Genomic DNA, 18,620 nt, shown 5'->3' on the forward strand with positions numbered 1-18,620 from the left:
AAGGCGGCACACCTGCTAATTGAAAACGCATTCCAAGTGACTACCTCATGAAGCTGGTTGAGAGAATGCCAAGAGTGTGCAAAGCTGTCAAGGCAAAGGGTGGCTTTTTGAAGAATTTCAAATGTATAAAATATATTTTGATTTTAACACTTTGGTTACTACATGACTCCATATGTGCTAATTCATAGTTTTGATGTCTTCACAATTATTCTACAATGTAGAAAATGGTAAAAAGAAAAACCCTTGAATGAGGGTTTTTGGTGCGTGTGCAGTTTATAAGGTACTCGTTTGAAAATGTATATGATTGTTGCAGATGTACAGTGTAAATTGTAACATGTACTATTAATAACCTTTTCTGCATATTAGTTAGGATATTTATCTATATGTGTAGTCAACAGGAGGCAGCCATGGCATCATTTTTTACTAACGTTTTAGGAATATCATTTAAACTTTCAACATTCATTTCGAATGGTATTGTACTTAATCAGTAAAAACTGCTGAATGAGTCCAAAAGCGTGCTGTGCCTAAATTATTTTGATAAACCCCCCCCCTGCCTATTCAGTGAGCCATCATTTAAGATTCATACAAAAAACATTACAAGAATATTGATGTCTTGACTTTGTCTAAGGAAACGGTTAGCAAAATTAGGTAAATTGACAACGCACACTTTCTTTAACTGCAATGTTAATATGCATTACATGGCATTGTAGATTTGAGATGTCTTTTGACCTAATGTTACACGCTTTCAGACAATGCGCTTATTCGCGTTAAAGAAAATGCGCACTAAAATTTCAAAAAGATTAACTTACGTTAACTGATTAACTCTGACAGCCCTACAAAAACATTCGATAACCTTTCTCACATTGTTGACCGTGTACTGCAAGTGGCAGTTCTGTCCGGTTCCCCATTTTTGGGACGTCATGCCATTTTACAAACACGGTCAGACAGTTAGTCGATTTAGAAAACGTCCCGACTGACCAGTCAGAAATCAGACTCACCTCCACAGTCCTGTTCATCTGATCCATCCTTACAGTCCACCTCTCCATCACAAACATGGCTGTGCAGGACACACTCTCTCCCATCCTTGCACAGTCTAGAACCCATACGGCACTTCAGGGCCACAGTTTGGGACGTTGGAGCAGCGATCGTTGGACAGCCAATCTCATCTGAGCCATCATGGCAATGAGCGCGTCCATCACAAACCAGACTCCTCTTAATACATTTCCTCCTGTCCTTACACCGGAACTCACCTGGGAGACACACATAAGAGGGACCATGAAGAAAGGTTAAGAGGGTTAAAGGGGTTTTCTGGGTGGCAAAGCAGTATCAAATTTCAGAACGCATTAATATATCTACCTCGGTTTGGACATTTAGTAATGCAGGACTCCTCATCAAAACCATCAGGGCAGTCTCTCAATGTGTCACACAGCTGAGTTTGGGAGATGCACAAAGTAGAGCCCCGACACCTCACTGATGGACTGGTACAGACTGGCTGAGCAGGAAGAATATCTGGAACGGTTGTAGTTGGAGCCAAATAAGCTGTAGTAAGTGGAACTGGAGATTCTGTAGGGAGAGAGTATTACCAAGATAACGGACAGGCCTTTTACACTCTACCCAGAACAAGTCTAATGATGCGTTAGTTTCCCCAAAACAATTCAGCACAAAGGGTTAGACTGTAGGTAACATGTCTCAACTGCTAATATACTAGCTAGTAAACATTTTCCAACTGTCAAATCAATTAGTATTTGTCAGATACACATGGTTAGCAGATGTTTTTGCGATTGTAGCGAAATGCTTGTGCTTCTAGTTCCGACCCTGCAGTAATATACAAGTAATCTAACAATTTCACAACAACTACCTTATACACACAAGTGTAAAGGAATGAATAAGAATGTTGGTTGAACAGGAAGTGGCTCGGGTGGTTGTTGTCCTTGATGATCTTTTTGGCCTTCCAGTGACATCGGGTGGTGTAGTTGTCCTGGAGGGCAGGTAGTTTGCCCCAGTGATGCGTTGTGCAGAGCTCACTACCCTCTGGAGAGCCTTACGGTTGTGGGCGGAGCAGTTGCCGTACCAGGCAACAGCCCGACAGGATGTTCTCGATTGTGCATCTGTAAAAGTTTGTGAGTGTGTTTGGTGACGAGCCAAATTTCTTCAGCCGCCTGAGGTTAGGGCTGCTGCGCCTTCACCATGCTGTCTGTGTGGGTGGACCATTTCAGTTGTCCGTGATGTGTACGCCAAGGAACTTAACTTCCCACCTTCTCCACGACTGTCCCGTCGATGTGGATAGGGGCTCCTCCGTCTGCTGTTTCCTGAAGTCCACGATCATCTCCTTTGTTTTGTTGACGTCGAGTGTGAGGTTATTTTCCTGACCACACTCCAAGGGCCTTCACCTCCTCCCTGTAGGCCGTCTCGTCATTGTTGGCAATCAAGCCTACCACTGTAGTGTCGTCTGCAAACTTGATGATTGAGTTGGAGGCGGGCATGGCCACGCAGTCATGCGTGAACAGGAGAGGGCTGAGAACGCACTCTTGTGGGGACCCAGTGTGGAGGATCAGGGGGGTGGAGATGTTACCTACCCTCACCACCTGGGGGCGGCCCGTCAGGAATTCCAGGACCCAGTTTCACAGGGCGGGGTCGAGACCCAGGGTCTCGAGCTTAATGACGAGTTGGGGGTACTATGATGTTAAATGCTGAGCTGTAGTCGATGAACAGCATTCTTACATAGGTATTCCTCTTGTCCAGATGGGTTAGGGCAGTGTGATTGCATTGTCTGTGGACCTATTGGGGCGGTAGGCAAATTGGAGTAGGTCTAGGGTGTCAGGTAGGGTGGAGGTGATATGGTCCTTGATTAGTCTCGCAAAGCACGGAAGTGAGTGTTACGAAGCGGATAGTCATTTAGCTCAGTGACCTTAGCTTTCTTGGGAACAGAAACAATGGTGGCCCTCTTGAAGCATGTGGGAACAGCAGACTGGGATAAGGATTGATTGAATATGTCCGTAAACACACCAGCCAGCCGGTCTGCGCATGCTCTGAGGACGCGGCTGGGGATGCAGTCTGGCATTGAATTGCGACTACTTTGTCTCTATACTGACGCTTAGCTTGTTTGATTGCCTTGGAGGGAATAGCTACACTGTGTAGTCGGTCATGTTTCCGGTCACCTTGCCCTGATTAAAAGCAGTGGTTTGTGCTTTCAGTTTTGCAAATGCTGCCATCAATCCACGGTTTCAGAATAGTGTTCAAATCTAAATATATATTTCAAATAGCCATCCTTTGCTTTGACAGCTTTGCACACTTGGCATTCGCTCAACCAGCTTCACCTGGAATGCTTTTCCAAGTCTTGAGTTCCCACATATGGTGAGCACTTGTTGGCTGCTTTCCCTTCACTCTGCGGTCCAACTCATCCCAAACCATCTCAATTTGGTTGAGGTCGGGGGATTGTGGAAGCCAGGTCATCTGATGCAGTACTCAATCACTCTCCGTATTGTTAAAATAGCCCTTAAACAGCCTGGAGTTGTGTTGGGTCATTGTCCTGTTAAAACAAAATGACAGTCCCACTAAGCCCAAACCAGATGGTATGGCGTATCGCTGCAGAATGCTGTGACCGTGTCACCAGCAAAGCAGCCCCACACCGTAACACCACCTCCTTCATGCTTTATGGTGGAAAAAACACATGCGGAGATCCGTTCTCGCAAAGACATAGCGGTTGGAACCAAAAATCTCCAATTTGGACTCGGACCAAAAGGACAGATTTCCACCGGTCTAATGTCCATTGCTTGTGTTTCTTGGCTCAAGCAAGTCTTTCTTATTGGTGTCCTTTAGTAGTGCTTTCTTTGCAGCAATTCGACCATGGTGGCTGGATTCGCAGTCTCCTCTGACCAGTTGATGTTGAGATGCGTCTTACTAGAACTATGTGAAGCATTTATTTGGGCTGCAATTTCTGAGGCTGGTAAATCTAATGAACTTATCCTTTGCATCAGGGGTAACTCTGGGTCGTCCATTCCTGTGGCGGTCCTCATTAGAGCCAGTTACATTATGGTGCTTGGTTTTTGCGACTGCACTTGAACTTCAAAAGTTATTGACATTTTCCAATTGACTGACCTTCATGTCTTAAATGGACAGTCATTTCTCATTGCCATTTGAGCTGTTCTTGACATATGGACTTGGTCAATTACCAAATAGGGCTCTCTTCTGTATACCCCTCCTTACATTGTCACAACGGATTGGCTCAAACACATTTCACAAATACTTTAAGGCGGCACACCTGCTAATTGAAAACGCATTCCAAGTGACTACCTCATGAAGCTGGTTGAGAGAATGCCAAGAGTGTGCAAAGCTGTCAAGGCAAAGGGTGGCTTTTTTGAAGAATTTCAAATGTATAAAATATATTTTGATTTTAACACTTTGGTTACTACATGACTCCATATGTGCTAATTCATAGTTTTGATGTCTTCACAATTATTCTACAATGTAGAAAATGGTAAAAAGAAAAACCCTTGAATGAGGGTTTTTGGTGCGTGTGCAGTTTATAAGGTACTCGTTTGAAAATGTATATGATTGTTGCAGATGTACAGTGTAAATTGTAACATGTACTATTAATAACCTTTTCTGCATATTAGTTAGGATATTTATCTATATGTGTAGTCAACAGGAGGCAGCCATGGCATCATTTTTTACTAACGTTTTAGGAATATCATTTAAACTTTCAACATTCATTTCGAATGGTATTGTACTTAATCAGTAAAAACTGCTGAATGAGTCCAAAAGCGTGCTGTGCCTTAATTATTTTGATAAACCCCCCCCCTGCCTATTCAGTGAGCCATCATTTAAGATTCATACAAAAAAACATTACAAGAATATTGATGTCTTGACTTTGTCTAAGGAAACGGTTAGCAAAATTAGGTAAATTGACAACGCACACTTTCTTTAACTGCAATGTTAATATGCATTACATGGCATTGTAGATTTGAGATGTCTTTTGACCTAATGTTACACGCTTTCAGACAATGCGCTTATTCGCGTTAAAGAAAATGCGCACTAAAATTTCAAAAAGATTAACTTACGTTAACTGATTAACTCTGACAGCCCTACAAAAACATTCGATAACCTTTGTCACATTGTTGACCGTGTACTGCAAGTGGCAGTTCTGTCCGGTTCCCCATTTTTGGGACGTCATGCCATTTTACAAACACGGTCAGACACTTAGTCGATTTAGAAAACGTCCCGACTGACCAGTCAGAAATCAGACTCACCTCCACAGTCCTGTTCATCTGATCCATCCTTACAGTCCACCTCTCCATCACAAACATGGCTGTGCAGGACACACTCTCTCCCATCCTTGCACAGTCTAGAACCCATACGGCACTTCAGGGACGCAGTTTGGGACGTTGGAGCAGCGATCGTTGGACAGCCAATCTCATCTGAGCCATCATGGCAATGAGCGCGTCCATCACAAACCAGACTCCTCTTAATACATTTCCTCCTGTCCTTACACCGGAACTCACCTGGGAGACACACAAGAGGGACCATGAAGAAAGGTTAAGAGGGTTAAAGGGGTTTTCTGGGTGGCAAAGCAGTATCAAATTTCAGAACGCATTAATATATCTACCTCGGTTTGGACATTTAGTAATGCAGGACTCCTCATCAAAACCATCAGGGCAGTCTCTCAATGTGTCACACAGCTGAGTTTGGGAGATGCACAAAGTAGAGCCCCGACACATCACTGATGGACTGGTACAGACTGGCTGAGCAGGAGGCACTGAGTTGGAAACATGTACATCCATTTAAATGTCACATTTCATATGGAATTTAAGACATTAATGATTCCACTAACCTTTCTTTACACAATGTAAGCCCCCTGAGACTTTAAATACAACTTTAAATGCAAAAATATAAATACATGTAAAGTGTTGGTCCCTAGTTATGATGAAAAGAAAATCCCAGCGATGTTGCACACAAACTTTTCAAATTCTGTACACATGTTTTGCGGCATATCATGAAGCTGATTAAACAAGTTGATCATTGGGGACAATATGAGGCCTCTAACCTTTCACGTGTGAGATCCATATATCTAATGGTTCCCCCAGCATGAGTTTCTATGTGAGGGATGTTAGAATACACTCAATCTGATTTTTGCTGAACAGGAGTGTTAATCTGCACTGCCCTCAAACCAAGGCACGTTGCCTGCTAATTAACTAAAGGCTATTTATTTTCTAACAGTTTGAATTCTTACATGTAAAAAGTAACCCATTTCACTGTTGCGGAATGTATGTTTGAGGCATCACTGAGCCAGTCAAACTTCTTTGACAAGAGCCCAAAGCACTTCCAGTGTTTCCACAGATCAGACATTTGCTCATAACAAAAGGAGGTATATAGACTTAAATTAACTTTATCGAACAAATCGAACATTTATTGTGGAACTGGGATTCGTGGGAGTACATTCTGATGAAGATCAAAGGTAAGTGAATATGTTTAATGCCATTTCTGACTAATGTTGACTGCGCAACATGGCGGATATTTTTTGGGGCTGGTTTGGGCTCTGAACTCCGTAATCAGATTATTGCATGGTATGCTTTCTCCGTAACGCTTAAAAAAAAATCTGACACAGCGGTTGCATTAAGGAGAAGTGTATTTAAAGTTCCATGCATAACACCTGCATTTTCATCAGCAATTATAGTAAGTATTTCTGTAAATCGATGAGCCTCTGCAAAATCACTGCATGTTTCACGCCAATGTAAAATTACATTTTTGGATATAAATATGCACTTTATCGAACAAAACATACATGTATTGTATAACATGAAGTCCTATGAGTGTCATCTGATGAAGATCAAAGGTTAGTGATTCATTTTATCTCCATTTGTGATTTGTGACTCTTTGGCTGGAAAAATGGCTGGGTTTTTCTGTGACCTAAATGGTTTGTGGAGCGTTCGCTGCAAAGCCACAATCACACTGTGGCTGGATTAACGATAATTGGATCTTTAAAATAGTCCCTAATACATGTTTGTTTGAGAATTTTGATTTATGAGATTTGTTGATCTGTATTTGACGCCCTCCAATTTCATTGGCTGTTGGCAAGGTTCCTCTAGCGGAAACCGTTCCCAGACAGGTATACTAAACGAAGTTTAGGGATGGTTCACGCCACTGACTTATGGTGCTTTCAAGACAACTTGGAACTCCGGAAATATACGAGGTCAAATCATGACGTCCGTGATATTCAGGTCAGAAAGTCAGCGCTCTAGAAAGAAGCCCATGTTCCCGAGTTGGATTACAGTTCATAACACAATTCCCCAGTCGGGGGCTAATTTTTAATTGCCAGCTCGGACCCCCTTTTCCAGGGGTTTTAGTTGATAAATCCATCATAATATTTCCTGCATCACACTCCCCCCATGATACTTTCCCCCATTTTAACCCACAATGACCTTAAAACTACTCCCCTCCAAATGAAATTATCCCCACTACAAACACCCTAAATAATTGTTTACCAGTATCTGTTTAGCTTTCACGCTACAGTTAGGTTTGTATTTAGGGTGAAATATGAGGTGATTTGCTTTGTGATTTGTCATACTAAATTACTTTTATCCTACATACACTAAGTAGTACATTGAAGATTTGTAAAATGCTGAAAAGTGGCCAAACTAAGTTGATATTTCAGGCAATGGGCGCACGGGCGGCAGGTAGCCTCGTGGTTCGCGCGTCGGGCCAGTAACCAAAAGGTTGCTGGACTAAATCCCTGAGCTGACAAACTAAAAATCTGTCATTCTGAACAAGGAAGTTAAACCACTATTCCCGGTAGGTCATCATTGTAAATAAGAATTTGTTCTTAACGGACTTGCCTCGTTAAGTAAAACAAATGTAAATCCATCTTTTACTTGGTTTATTTTAGTCTTATAGTGAATGGCATTAGAGAGTTTGCTTCTCAAATACAAAAACATGGCTGCCATCAAAGAATTTAGGTCAAAGGCATTTTTTATTAACATTACATTAGTCTCATGCTCACCAGATATATGATGCATTGTAAACAAGTCTAGCTGTTAGGTGGGCAATTTATTTGTTTTTAGTCAGCGCAACATGTGACTGGTTTATGGAATGAATTTGGCTGTGTTCCATGTGATGCTTGGATGATGTTCACATTCATCTTTTACAAGGAAATGTGAAATTAGGACTAAATGTGGGAAGTCCTTTAGTTCCCGTCAAAGCAAGGTTGAGATGCTTTTATTTCAGTGTAATAAAACCCTGCTGGGGAAAAACCTATTGATTGGCTGGGCCTATGACCTCCCCAGTGTGTGGGCCTGGCTGCCAAGTGAGTGGGTCTGTGCCTTCAGTCATTTTAAATCTGAAGATTAGCGCCTAATTTATTTATTTCAATTGACTGATTTCCTTCAATGAAGCAACTGTCAAATCTTTGAAATTGTTCAATGTTGCATTTATATTTTTGTTCACTATACATTAGACGCCATTGTACTAACCTTCCTTTACATCCAGAGCCACGATCACCCTGACAACGCCTGGTCCGACAGGGACATCGTGGAGACGCCTCTTGTCCCGCCGGTCCCACACAGTGATGACATCATTAAACAGCGACACCAGGAGCGGAGAATGAGCGGCCACGATGGAACCAGGGACAATCCACTCTCTGCCTACCAGGTGAGTCTGCGACTTCAACAGACTCATGATCTTCAGATCTACACAGGGTCAAGGAGCACAAAGAACTTGTTTGAGTGGTAAGGCGAAAGTAACTGGCTGTTAATTAAAGTCCATGTGCAAAGTCAGTGGCGACAGCCGAACACCGATGTAGCCTTCCAATAGCAAAGTTCAGATCAACCTGGTTCTTAATATTTAGAAAAGTTTATTTGTCAAAATAAACCCTTCTCCAAAACCCATATCACACACAAACTGAAAATACATAGGTGTCAAATAAATTGGTGAGATGCTCAAATGTTACAATAATTTGTACATGGTTGCGTTTCAGTCACTTCTTTGGTTGCGTTTGCACCAGCCCCAGGATCCCCACAAGACATGATCATTCCTAACCAGATGACCAGCTCAACACCGAGGAGCACAAGAAAAAGCATTATAGGAGACAGAATCACTGTTAAAGATAATATTGCAGTAAGTAATACTGACCATCCCCCTCTGTGTTCCAGAGCAGTGTGTTAGATTGTAGGTCCAAAACAATGCGCCCAGCGACGTGTCCCTCCACTCTCAGGACTTTCCTAGGGTTTCCTCCTGGCAGTCTCATGGATAGGATCCAGCCAGCCTCCAGCAAGTACAGCCTCCCCCGCTGCCAGTCCAGATAAACATCTCTTACCTCACTGCCTGACTGGTATAGTCTCCGTGGGTAACCCTGATCCATGTTAGTGACGCCAACACAGGCTTCATCACATGACAGCCAGTACAGATTTCTCATCTTCTGGTCTACTGACACCACGCAGGCTAGGAGGCAAGGACAGCACAACATGAATATACTGGACCAGAACAGGCTAGGAGAGGGAATGGACCAACATAACTCAATATTCAGAAGGTGTTCCTAATGTTTTATATAGATATATGATTGGCAGAGAAACAAAAAATACAAGCAACAATTTAAGATTTTACCGTGTTACAGTTCATAAGGAAATCAGTCAATTGAAAAATGTATCATTCCCTAATCTATGGATTTCATATGGCTGTGCAGGGATGCAGCCATCGGTGGGCCTGGGAGGGCATAGGCCCAGCCAATCAATGAGTTTATCCCAAAATACATTCTCATATCACTTAATCCGGCATAGCCACGACATATAGGACAGACTTTACATGTTGCGTTTATACATTTGTTCAGTGTACATGCATATATGCACACAAACACTAAACCTGCACAATATGGCTCCATTAAATGTATCTGATTTCTGGTTGGGAGAGTAAAACATGTACCTGGTCTCAGCGTAGGGACAGTCTCTGTTTGGCCGGTATTGAGGCTCCAGCGCATCACATGACCAGTGCTGTTCGCCCAGTAGACCCAGTCCCCCCTCCAGTCGATGTCAAAAGACTCCATGACGTCATCCGTAGTCAGCAGTTTTGTCTTGATCAGCTCCTTCCCTTTCAACTCAAACAGGTTCAGTGTTGTGGATGTTGCATAAGCAAACCTGGGATCTGTGTGATAGAATAACAAGTACATTGCTCAGATGCTCCAAAGTGCCAGAACTAGCAGAAAATTCTGTAATACATGGCAATCATACATTCACATGAGCCATCTGCCATGAGCAGTTTGTCATCAGGACAGGTACAGGTGAACCCAGCAGGCAGGTCCAGAGTCAGCATGCAGAGCTGGCAGCCAGACTTTACACAGGCTGATGGAGCTTAAAAACAAAATTTAAAAACTAACTAGGAGTTCTCCTACAACAAAGATGTTAGCCTTCGCATGATATGACCCATACCTCCAGAGTAAGCGTGATATGCCCCATTGGGGCGGAAGGTAGCCTAGTGGCTAGAGCGTTGGGCCAGTAACCGAATGGTTGGTAGTTCGAATCCCGAGCTGACAAGGTAAAAATCTGTCATTCTGCCACTGAACAAGGTAGCTAACCTCTTAGTGTAGGGGGCATTATTTTGATATTTGGATGAAAAACCTACCCAAATGAAACTGCCTATTTCTCAGGCCCAGAATCTAGAAAATGCATATAATTGTCAGATTAGGATAGAAAACACTGAAGTTTCCAAAACTGTCAAAATAACCCTAACTGATAATGCAGGTGAAAACCTTAGGAAAATCTAAACCGGAAGTGCTGTTTTTCCTGAAAGCTCTTTTCCATTGCCTGCCTTCGCTCCATTTAAAGGGACATCAACCAGATATCAAATGAGCGAGAAAGATCACATCGTGTCATTGTATGGCTGGGTGCCAGCAGCGTTTTGCATGAGCAACAGCTTGGAGCACACATTTCTCGCTCTCCTATTGAAGCTTACAGTCCCGGTTCAATTATTATCGATTATATATTGTAAAAACAACCTGAGGATTGAGTATAAAACTTTTGACATGTTTCTACAAACTTTACGGATACTATTTGGATTTGTCTGCCCCATCGTGACGGCTCGAGCCTGTTGATTTCTGAACATAACGCGCCAACCAAATGGAGGTATTTTGGATATAAAAATAATCTTTATGGAACAAAAGGAACATTTGTTGTGTAACTGGGAGTCTCGTGACTGCAAACAGCCAAATATCAAAAGGTAAACGATTCATTTTATTGCTTTTCTAACTTTCGTGACCAATCTACTTTGCTGCTAGCTGTTTAATGTTGTCTGCTGAGAGAGATGTCCTAACAAACACTTGGATAGATTTTGCTCTAAAGATTTTTTTTAATCCGACATGCCAGGTGGATTAACAACAAGCAGTGTTTCGCTATATTGCACTTGTGATTTCATGAAAATTAAATATTTAATTTTTGTATTTGGCGCCCTGCAATTCAGCGGATGTTGACGAAAACGATCCCGCTAACAGGATGGGTGCATCAAGAAGTTGAATAAAATACCTCCGGGGTAAGCGCGATACGCCCCGTACCTCCGGGGTAAGCGCGATACGCCCCGTACCTCCGGGGTAAGCGCGATACGCCCCGTACCTCCGGGGTAAGCGCGATACGCCCCGTACCTCCGGGGTAAGCGCGATACGCCCCGTACCTCCGGGGTAAGCGCGATATAGTAGAAGGAATGTCGCTGATATGTATTGCGGCCATTTGGCTCGGTTTCCAACAGTGAAGACTCGTACATTTCTTCGAGACAATTATCAGCTTCCATTGTCAGTAGATAAAACTGCTTCGCCAGGCCACACATACACTCCTTTCTTGAAACATGAATATCTTAGCAGCTTTTCTATTTATTATAGACCTGTTCGAGTAGTGGCGAACCCAGGCCTTCAGAGTGCGACAGGTTCATGATGTTTGAAGGACAGCGATGGGAATAATAAAGTTTGGTCCGAAGTCTTGATTAGTAAGCCATTTGTGACGTGCAATTCAGTCATGAGCCACATGCATCAGGGGGCCAGGCCACGCCCACCCAATCAGATTGAGCAAAAACCTAAAAACACATTTAAAAAAACAGTGATACTCACCAGATGATCATTTGAAACAACCCTTTTCTGCAGTCAATGAGCTAAAGCGCCCTCTTTGGCCTCAGTGGAACATTAATATACATGATTTTTTAATAAACAAAAACCCAATGTTCCCATGTTAAACAGTTTTAGTTAGACTAAAATATATAAAGTGTAATATTGGGATGTAAACTAAACATTGAATACAATTCAACTGACGTGGTTCAGGTGTCATTTAACCAGTTGGATTTAGGGGGCGCTATTTTAATTTTTAGGATGAAAAACGTTCCCGTTTGAAACCAGATAATTTGTCACGAAGAGATGTGACTAAATTGACAGCTTTGAAAAGAAGACACTGACGTTTCCAAAACTGCAAAGATATTGTCTGCCACAGAAATGATGTTACAGGCGAAACCCAGATAAAAATCCAACCAGTAAGTGCCGCATTTCTTGAAACCGCCTCATGCCAATGACTCCTTATATGGCTGTGAATGAGCTGCGAATGAGCGTACGTTTTCCACGTTTTCCCCAAGGTGTCTACAGCATTGTGACGTCTTTTTAGGCATTTCCCTTGAAGAATGGCTGTAAGGGACCATATGGCATGTACTGAGGTAGCCATTTTTCCAATCGCTTCTTATGAGAAACCAACTGCCTCGATGGATATATTATCAAATATATTTGTTTAAAACACATTGAAGATGGATCCTAAACAACGTTTGCCATGTTTCTCGATATTATGGAGCAAATTTTGAAAAGTTTGGCGTTATAGTTGTAGCATTTTAGGGTCGATTTCTCAGCCAAGCATGATGAACAAACGGGAGCTATTTTGCCGACAAATTATATTTTTGGAAAAAGGAACATTTGCTATCTAACTGGGAGTCTCCTGAGTGAAAGCATCTGAAGTTCTTCAAAGGTAAATTATTTAATTTGGTTGCTTTTCTTATTTGTGAAAATGTTGCCTGCTGCCAGCAGAGCATTATGCCATGATAAACTTACAAATGCTTGTCTAGCGTTGGCTGTAACGCATATTTTGAAAATCTGTGATGACAGTTAACAAAAGGCTAAGCTTGCGTTTGAATATATTTATTTCATTTCATTTGCGATTTTCATGAATAGGAAAAGTTTATAGGGGTATTTATGTCCGTTGCGTTATGATTACGCTCCCGGATACGGGTTTGCTCGTCGCAAAAGGTTAACCTCTTGAAGCTAGGGGGCAGTATTTTTATCTTTGGAAAAAAAAAGTTCCCATAGTAAACGGCCTATTTCTTAGGACTAGATGCTAGAATATGCATATAATTGACAGATTGGATAGAAAACACTAAAGTTTGCAAAACTTTAGTATAACAGAACTGATATTGCAGGCGAAACCCTGAGGAAAATCCAATCAGGAAGTGCCTCTTATTTTGAAACCCTTCTGTTCCTATGCATGCCTATCATCCATTTAACCTCTTCAGTCGACCCTCTACTTTTTTGAACATTTTGTTAAAAATCGCGCAACATTTCAGCGCCCTGCTACTCATGCCAGGAATATAGTACGTTCATATGGTTAGAATGTGTGGATAGGAAACTCTCGGACGTTTTTAAAACTGGTTAAATCACGACTGTGGCTATTACATAACGTGCGTTACATCGGAAAGCGCAGGAAAACCTGATCACAGAAAATGGAAATAAATATCCTTGCGCCACTTCCAGCAATTGTTAACAGTGAGCCGAATTAGATAAGACCGAGCATTCAACTCCCACAGCATCCCCATGTTGTCTAGAGTCTTGTGAATTGAATCATCTTTGATTCTTGGTTGAACCGAAAGAGGGGCACGACTTACCTCCGGTCTCCGCCCAGATCATTCCGGAAGAGCTCTCTCCTGAAATTTTTTCCAAGACGACAGCTAATGATATTTACATCGCCTACGGATGATTTTTATCGCTTATTAACGTTTACTAATACCTAAAGTAGCATTACAAACGTATTTCGAAGTATTTTGTGAAAGTTTATCGTCTACTTTTTGAATTTTAAAAAATGACGTTACGTTGTGAAATCGCTGTTTTTTTCGTTTATCACACAGTCTACATATAACGATATCTTGGCTTTATATGGCCCGATTTAATCGAAATAAAGACCCAAGTGTTTATGGGACATCTAGGAGTGCCAACAAAGAAGATGGTGAAAGGTAATGACTGTTTTCTATTTTATTGTGCGGTTTGTGTAACGCCGAAATGCTAATTCTTTTGTTTACGTCCCCTGCTGTGCTTTGTTGTAGTGTATTGGTGCATGCTATCAGATAATAGCTTCTCATGCTGTCGCCGAAAAGCATTTTAAAAATCTGACTTGTTGCCTGGATTCACAACGAGTGTAGCTTTAATTTGATACCCTGCATGTGTATTTTAATGAACTTTTGAGTTTTAACTAATACTATTAGCATTTAGCGTAGCGCATTTGCATTTCCAGAGCTCTAGTTGGGACGCAAGCGTCCCAAGTAGAGGCAAGAGGTTAAAGGGAGATCAACCAGATTCCCTTTTCTATGGCTTCCATAAGGTGTCAAGTCTTTAGACAGTTTCAGGCTTTTATTTTGAAAAATGAGTGAAAGATCACATTGCGTAAGTGGATAGGTGGGGGCTCTGAGTTTTTGCGCAACTGAGTAAAGCCGCCATTGTTCCTCCCGCTGTTATTGAAAAACCTACACTCGGTTGATATATTATCGAATATATATTTTAAAAACTACCTAAGGAATGATAAGAAACGTTTGACATGTTTCTGTGGACATTATGGAGACTATTCGCATTTTCCGTCTGCGTTGTCGTGACCACTCTTTCCTGTGGATTTCTGAACATAACACGACAAACGGAGGTATTTTGGATATAAAAATAATCTTTATGGAACAAAAGGAACATTTGTTGTGTAACTGGGAGTCTCGTGAGTGAAAACACCCAAAGATCAAAGGTAAACAATTAATTTGATTGCTTTTCTGATTTGTGACCAAGCTACCTGATGCTAAGTGTACTTAATGTTTTGTCATGCGATCGATAAACTTGGACAAAAGCTTGGATTGCTTTCGCTGTAAAGCATCATTTCAAAATCTGAGACGACAGGTGGATTAACAAAAGGCTAAATTGTGTTTTGCAATATTGCACTTGTGATTTCATGAATATATATATTTTTGTAATATGTGAATGTGGCGCTATACTATTCAGCAGTTGTTGATGACAATTATCACGCTAAAGGGATAGGTCAAGAAGTAAAGGTCTTTCTCACATCTGCTACAGAGAGTGTGATCACACAATCTGTAACAACCACTCCCTGAACAAGTCTAATACTTACGTTTCATGCAGACCACAAGTCAGTCACAAGTCAGTGTGTCCAAGAAAGTGAAGGTAGCCTGCCTAAATGACTTTTGACCCGTAACTCACATCAGTAGCCATGAAGTGCTTTGAAAGGCTGGTCATGGCTCAACACAATTATCCCGGAAACCTTAGACCCACTCCAAACCGCCACAACAGATGACGCAATCTCAATCGCACTCCACACTGCCCTTTGCCACCTGGACAAAAGGAACTCCTATGTTTGAATGTTCTTCGTTGACTACAGCTCAGCGTTCACCTTTGTGCCCTCAAAACACCTCACTAAGCTAAGGACCCTGGTACTAAACACCTCCCCCTGCAACTGGATCCTGGACTTCCTGACGGGCCGCCCCCAGGTGGTAAGTGTAGGCAACACCACATCTGCCACGCTGATCCTCAACACTGGTGCCCCTCAGGTGTTCATGCTCAGTCCCCTCGTGTACTCACTGTTCAACCACAACCGCATGACAAAGCACGACTCCAACACCAGCAATAAGTATGCAGACTTCACAAGTGGTAGGCCTGATCAGCGACAATGAGAAGGCTGATAGGGAGGTCGTCAGACCGAGCAGTGTGGTGCCAGGAATACAACCTCTCCCTCAACTTGAGCAAAACAAAGGAGCGGATCGTGGACTACAATGAAAGGAAGGCCGAACATGACACCATTCACAGACAGGGTTGTAGTGGAGCGGGTCGAGAGTTCCAATTCCTTGGTGTCCATCACCAAACTATCATGGTCCAAAACCACCAAGACAGTCGTGAAGAAGTCACAACAATTCCATTTCCCCCCCAAGATACTGAATAGATTTGGAATGGGTCCCCAGATCCTCAAAAAGCGATCCACCTGCACCATTGAGAGCCTCCTGACCAGTTGCATCACCACCTGGTATGGCAACTTCTCTATAAGGAGCTACAGAGGGTAGTGCTTACAGCCCAGTAAATCACTGGGGCCAAACTTCCTGCCATCCAGGACCTATATACAAGCCGGTGTCGGAGGAAGGCAAAAACAAATGTCATTGACTCCAGTCACCCAAGTCAGATTGTTCTCTACTACAGCAGTACCGGAGCGCCACCACCAAGTCTAGGTCCAAAAGGCTCATTAACAGGTTCTACCCCCAAGCCATAAGACAACTGAAGAAATAATCAAATGGCCACCCGGACTATTTACATTTAATTATATTTCTTTAACTGTATTGTTGGTTAAGGACTTGTAAGTAAGCATTTCACGGTAAGGTCTGTTGTATTTGGCGCATTGTGACACTCGGCTCCATCATACATTGAATCAGATAGTTCAATCATCAAAACCGACTGATATTGCCAAATCGTCAATTATTTGTTTTCATTGACAAGATTCGAACTTGGGCATAACATACCAGCAACAAGCACTGACACTACAAATACAAAAGTCTGGGGTCACTTCGAAATGTCCTTGTTTGATAGAAAAGCATATTGTCAATTAAAATAACATCAAATATATCAGAAATACAGTGTAGATATTGTTAATGTTGTATATGACTATTGTAGCTGGAAACGGCTGATTTTTAATGGAGTATCTACATAGGCGTACAGAGGCCCAGTATCCGCAACGATCACTCCTGTGTTCTTAGGACACTAAAAGAAGCCTTTCTATGGACTCTGAAAAACACCAAAAGAAAGATGCCCAGGGTCCCTACTCATCTGCGTGAATGTGCCTTAGGCATGCTGCAAGGAGGCATGAGGACAGCAGATGTGGCCAGGGCAATACATTGTCATGTTTTTACTGTGAGACACCTAAGAAAGCATTACAGGGAAACAGGATGGACAGATCGTCCTCGCAGTGGCAGACAACGACGGGTACAGGATGGCAACAACAACTGCCCGAGTTATACCAGGAACGCACAATATTCTTACTCATTCCTTTACACTTGTTTTTAAGGTAGTTGTTGTGAAACTGTTATGTTAGATATTACTGCATGGTCAGAACCTGAAGCACAAGCATTTTGCTACACACGCATTAACCTCTTCAGTCGACCCTCTACTTTTTTGAACATTCTGTTAAAAATCGCGCAACATTTCAGCGCCCTGCTACTCATGCCAGGAATATAGTATATGCATTTGCTTAGTCTGTGTGGATAGAAAACACTCAGACGTTTAAAAAACTGGTTAAATCACTGCTGTGGCTTTACCAGAACGGCATTTACATCGAAAAGCACAGGAAAAACTGATCACTGAAAATGGGGAAAATATATCCATGCGCTACTTGATCCCATTGATAAAGGTGAACCACAATTAATTGACTGAGGTTGCAGTACCTACAGCTTCCACACGGTGTCTAGAGTCTTGTCATTTCCCTTCGAGTTTCTTGGTCAAACACATGCAGGACACCGTATCTAATCCGGTCTGGGACCGGATATTTTCGTTGAGTTTCTAGCCGGACATTTTTCCAGACGGACAGCTAATGATCTTTACATCGCCTCCTGATGAATTTTATCGCTTATTAACGTTTACTAATACCTAAAGTTGCATTACAAACGTATTTCGAAGTGTTTTGTGAAAGTTTATCGTCGACTTTTTGAATTTAAAAAAATGACGTTACGTTTTGAAACAATGTTTTTTTCGTTTATCACACAGTCTACATATAACGATATCTAGGCTTTATATGGACCGATTTAATCGAAATAAAGACCCAAATAGTGTTTATGGGACATCTAGGAGTGCCAACAAAGAAGATGGTGAAAGGTAATGAATGTTTTCTATTTTATTGTGCGGTTTGTGTAACGCCGAAATGCTAATTATTTTGTTTACGTCCCCTGTGGGTCTTTTGGGGTGTTGCATGCTATCAGATAATAGCTTCTCATGCTTTCGCCAAAAAGCATTTTAAAAATCTGACTTGTTGCCTGGATTCACAACGAGTGTAGCTTTAATTCGATACCCTGCATGTGTATTTTAATGAACTTTTGAGTTTTAACTAATACTATTAGCATTTAGCGTAGAGCATTTGCATTTCCAGAGCTCTAGTTGGGACGCAAGCGTCCCGAGTAGAAGCAACAGTTTAACATCTGCTAACCATGTGTATGTGACAAATACAATTTGATCCTTCCATCCGTGCTCAGACTGTCCTCAATAGGTCGAGGCTGGACTGGGGGCTTGTAGGCTGGACTGCGGGCTTGTAATTTTTTATATTTTTACATTTTATTTAACTAGGCAAGTCAGTTAAGAACAAATTCTTATTTACAATGGCAGCCTAGGA

General features: G+C 42.0%; 1 protein-coding gene across 1 annotated transcript in view; it reads right to left on the reverse strand.

The window, feature by feature from the left end:
• The window catches only part of LOC135571358 (low-density lipoprotein receptor-related protein 2-like), a 121,460-nt gene that overhangs the window by 86,518 nt on the left and 16,322 nt on the right, over positions 1 to 18,620 (reverse strand). Inside the window, 8 exon segments of the mRNA XM_065017142.1 lie at positions 999 to 1,250; positions 1,357 to 1,563; positions 5,250 to 5,501; positions 5,606 to 5,755; positions 8,466 to 8,681; positions 9,124 to 9,432; positions 9,910 to 10,128; positions 10,215 to 10,334. Coding sequence (XP_064873214.1) covers positions 999 to 1,250; positions 1,357 to 1,563; positions 5,250 to 5,501; positions 5,606 to 5,755; positions 8,466 to 8,681; positions 9,124 to 9,432; positions 9,910 to 10,128; positions 10,215 to 10,334 — 1,725 coding nt within the window.

Source organism: Oncorhynchus nerka, linkage group LG4 (genome assembly GCF_034236695.1).
Source record: "Oncorhynchus nerka isolate Pitt River linkage group LG4, Oner_Uvic_2.0, whole genome shotgun sequence".
NCBI classification, from domain to species: Eukaryota; Metazoa; Chordata; class Actinopteri; order Salmoniformes; family Salmonidae; genus Oncorhynchus; species Oncorhynchus nerka.